This window comes from Cebus imitator, unplaced genomic scaffold (assembly GCF_001604975.1).
Source record: "Cebus imitator isolate Cc_AM_T3 unplaced genomic scaffold, Cebus_imitator-1.0 Scaffold178, whole genome shotgun sequence".
Lineage (NCBI taxonomy): Eukaryota > Metazoa > Chordata > Mammalia > Primates > Cebidae > Cebus > Cebus imitator.
In genome coordinates, this window is record NW_016107493.1 from 7460 (window position 1) to 12077 (window position 4618).

At 41.6% G+C, this 4618-nt stretch overlaps 1 protein-coding gene across 1 annotated transcript in view; it reads right to left on the minus strand.

Moving 5' to 3' along the window:
- Positions 1–4618, minus strand: part of HSPD1 (heat shock protein family D (Hsp60) member 1) — a 13401-nt gene that overhangs the window by 2912 nt on the left and 5871 nt on the right. Inside the window, exons 7-9 of the mRNA XM_037744539.1 lie at positions 3701–3869; positions 1070–1169; positions 18–263 (exon numbers count right to left, since the gene is read on the minus strand). Coding sequence (XP_037600467.1) covers positions 18–263; positions 1070–1169; positions 3701–3869 — 515 coding nt within the window. The remainder of the gene's footprint in view (positions 1–17; positions 264–1069; positions 1170–3700; positions 3870–4618) is intronic.

The following is a 4618-nucleotide window of genomic DNA, read 5'->3' on the forward strand; positions in this document are numbered from 1 at the left end:
CTTATAATGAATCTTACCTTCAGCACAGCTACTCCATCTGAAAGTTTTGCCAGCCGTTCATTCAGTTTTTCCTTTTCATATTCACTAGTTGTGACATCTAGCTGCTCAATGATTTCTTGAATACGTTTTTCAATCTGAGCCTTATCACCTTTTCCTTTTAAGAGCATGGCATCATCTTTGGTCACAATGACCTCTCCAACTTTTCCTAAGTCATGAGGCTGAACGTCTTCAAGATTTAGGGTCAATCCCTCTTCTCCAAACACCTATAATAAAAAGATTTAAATGTAAACCACTTGTAGGTTACAGTTTCTGCCATTATGCCAGGTTTATTAATATACCACGCAAAAGAATCTTCTTGAAATAATGTATTTCTTTGAAACGAAAGATTTTAAGATCACTGTTACTCTAGAACAAGACTTGAGTATAGTCTTTCACTGCACTTCCAACTTCTCAATTCTCCCAACTCTGGTAGTTATTAGTCTTATTTGAGAAAAAAACTCCAAGGTCGCACTTTCTGGCAGAACCAGGGTTAGGCCTTGACTCTTAAGTCCTACATCATTTCTAGCACACACCTCTATCTTTCAAAACTAAAAACAGATTTAGTCAGGCTGGGCTCGATGGCTCACGCCTGTAATTCCAGCACTTTGGAAAGCAGAGGCAGGCATATTGCTTGAGCCCAGGAGTTTGAGACCAGCCTAGGCAACATAGTGAGACCCAACTCTACCAAAAATACAAAAATTAGTTGGGCATGGTACTACACCTATAATCTCAGTTACTTGGGAGGCTGAGACAGGAGGATCACTTGCAGGAGGTAAAGGTTGCAGTGAGTCAAGATCATGCCACTGCATTCTACCCTAGGTGACAGATCAAGACACCCTGTCTCCAAAACAAACCAACAAAAAAAACCCCAGCCCAACAGATTCTGTCAAAAAGCCCATTCTGAGGCCAGACTCACGGCAAATTAAAGGGAACTTAATCCAACCCCTACCTCCCAAAGAGCCAACAGAAACAGAGAGCAGTAGTATCTAATAAACATTTAGCAATCCATTATCACATTTATTTTACTTACTGCACCACCAGTAGCAATAGCCATATCTTTAAGTTGGTTCTTTCTATTGTCACCAAACCCTGGAGCCTTGACCGCCACAACCTGAAGACCAACCTTTAGCCTGTTAAGAATAGTTGATAATAAGATTTAAATGAAATAAAAATGCCTATCTGTTTATTTCCTCTCAAGCTCTGTTACTACTTAGATTACTTAGGACTCCCAGCCCACTTTTTGGTTTTTTTCTTCTTAGCAACTTTTGATCAAATTAAGACAGGAAAGAACTGAGACAGTTAACGCTATTTTCTATTAATCTATACTTATAAGTATATAATATACTTATACATTAATCTATTTTATATTAATCCTTATCTGTTTACCTTCTCAATAAACTGTTGGCCTGGCCAGACGTGGTGGTTCACGCCTGTAACCCCAGCACTTTGGGAGGCCGAGGCGAGATCACAAGGTCAGGAGTTCAAGCCCAGTCTGGCCAACGTGGTGAAACACTGCCTCTACTAAAAATATAAAACTTGGCCGGGCGAGGTGGTTCACGCCTGTAATCCCAGTACTTTGGGAGGCCGAGGCGGGTGGATCACGAGGTCAAGAGATCGAGACCATCCTGGTCAACACGGTGAAACCCCGTCTCTACTAAAAATACAAAAAATCAGCTGGGCATGGTAGCACATGCCTGTAATCCCAGCTACTCAGGAGGCTGAGGCAGGAGAATTGCCTGAACCCAGGACGCGGAGGCTGCGGTGAGCCGAGATTGCGCCATTGCACTCCAGCCTGGGTAACAAGAGTGAAACTCTGTCTCAAAAAAATAAATAAATAAATAAAACTTAGACAGGTGTGGTGGCAGGCGCCTGTAATCCCAGCTATTCTGGAGGCTGAGGCAGAAGAATTGCTTGAACCCAGGAGGTGGAGGTTGCAGTGAGATTGTGCCACTGCACTCTAGCCTGGGTGACAGAGCAAGATTCTATCTCAAAAAATAAAAAAAAAAATAAACTGTTGGCCTTACATTCCAGTTGAACAGCTAGACCCAGGATCAAAAATCATATCCCAGTAAGTTATAGGATACAGTAATAACTATTATGAACGGTAGAAAAACAACAATTACTAAGTATGTGCAATCAAATATCCAGTTGAAAGCAGATTGTGAAACAGAAGGAATGTTCAAACTTTAAGACAGCTGGTCTACTTTATTAAGGACCCAAATAAAAATTAGAAGAATAAGCTCTATGTCAAGTAAACTGGATATCCTATTTTTCAACTGGCAATAAAATGGCCTAATGAAAACTCTGTAGGCTTGTATTTTTCTGGCCTCACATCTTCAAGTCTTTACTTAATTCCTCCAAAATAGCAAATCCAAGCTAAGAAAAACATTCCAGGGTAAGGAGGCTCATTAGAGCTTTTGGGTCAGATCAACATGTGTAATGTCTAAAACATACCTGCTAATGTGTGCATTTCTACTATAGCAAAACAGAGAGAAAAGGTCTTGCTTCTGACATACAGTACTTCAATTTTCAGATAAGGAAGAACAAACACTTGATCACAGCCAGGGGTAGTGGCTCATGCCTGTAATCCCAGCACTTTGGGAGGCTGAGGTGGGAGAATCACTTAAGATTCACCAATAGTTTAAGACCAGCCTAGGCAACATACTGAGACCTTGTCTCTGCAGAAAAATTTAAAAATCAGCCAAGTGCGGTCATGCAAGTGTAGTCCCAGCTACTTGGGAGGCTGAGGCAGGAAGACTGCTTGACCCCAGGAGTTCAAGGCTGCGGGGAACTATGATCATGCCACCATAGCCCAGCCTGGGTGACAGTCTGTCCCTCAAAATAAATAAAAATATTTGATAGCAAAATACACTTATGTCTGAGTTATTTATTTAGAGACAGAGTCACACTTTGTTGCCCAGGCTGGAGTGCAGATGCACAGTATCAGCTCTCTGCAACCTCCCAGGTTCAAGTGATTCTCCTGCCTCAGCCTCTGAGTAATTGGGATTACAGGCTCGGGCCACCATGCCATGCTAATATTTGTATTTTTAGTAGAGACAGGGTTTCACTATGTTAGCCAGGCTGATCTCGACTGATCTCAGGTGATCCACCCACCTGGCCTATCTGAGTTGTTTAGAATGTTAGTTGTTTACTACTTCCCTGTTCCAGCCAAAATAATATTCTGAAAAAGTATATATTTTTAACTAGAAAAACCTTAAAAACAAAAAACAAAAAACAAAAACAAACAAAAAACAAGATTCAAACTTGAACCCAGGAGTCTTGAGCCGAGATTGAGCCACTGCACTCCAGCCTGGGCAACAGAGTGAGACTGTCTCAAACAAACAAAAAACAAAAAAAACCAAGATTCAGTTACGTACCTTCAAAATAACTGTAAACACTTGCAAAACACAGAAAGGTACCCATGGCTAAATTAGTCTATTCTATGAGAAAGCTGAGCAAAATAATAAAGACTGGAGAGTCCCATTCAAAAACACAACCATGAGGATATACAGAGCATACCTGATTTACACAAATACAATTCTAGACACAAACCCAAAGAGATCAAATGTGGAGGTACACATAATGGAGACTGCAAGCAACAATACAAATAATTCTGTCTTTCACCTAGAAATATAAATCATCAAATACCACTGCCTATTACCTATTCAAGACAAGTGTACTTAGAGCTTCTCCATCAACGTCTTCAGCGATTATAACCAAAGGCTTACGGTGAGCATTGGCAATTTCAAGAGCAGGTACAATGGACTGGACACTAGAAATTTTCTTTTCACTCAACAGAACATAGGCATCCTGGAATTCACATTTCTGACCTGTAAAAATAATGAAGATTTCAAAAATACACAAAATGACTGCAATGTATTTAAATGAAAAGCTAAACCACGGTTCCAACACACTTAAAAAGTGACCAGGCCGGGCACGGTGGCTCACGCCTGTAATACCAGCACTTTGGGAGGCCGAGGTGGGCGGATCACAAGGTCAAGAGATGGAGACCATCCTGACCAACATGGTGAAACCCTGTCTCTACTAAAAAATACAAAAATTAGCTGGGCGTGGTGGCGCACACCTGTAGTTCCAGCTACTCGGGAGCCTGGGACAGGGGAATTACTTGAACCCAGGAGGCGGAGACTGCAGTGAGCTGAGATTGTGCCACTGCACTCCAGCCTGGCACCTGGTGACAGAGTAAGACTCTATCTCAAAAAAAAAAAAAAAAAAAAAAAGTGATCAGTGAGTTTGTTTTCTTCCTTCATTTCTCATACGCATTAACTTTTGGAATACACACATTTATTTTTTTAGAGGATGACACCAACTAACACCCATAGTTTGACACACGTTAGGAGAGTACATTTTAAAAATTTCAGAAGGCCAAAACAGGGAGATCACTTGAGGCCAGGCATTCAAGACTAGCCTGGCCAAGATGGCTAAACCCTGTCTCTATTAAAAATACAAAAAGTAGGCCGGGCGCGGTGGCTCAAGCCTGTAATCCCAGCACTGTGGGAGGCCGAGGCGGGTGGATCACGAGGTCAAGAGATCGAGACCATCCTGGTCAACATGGTGAAAC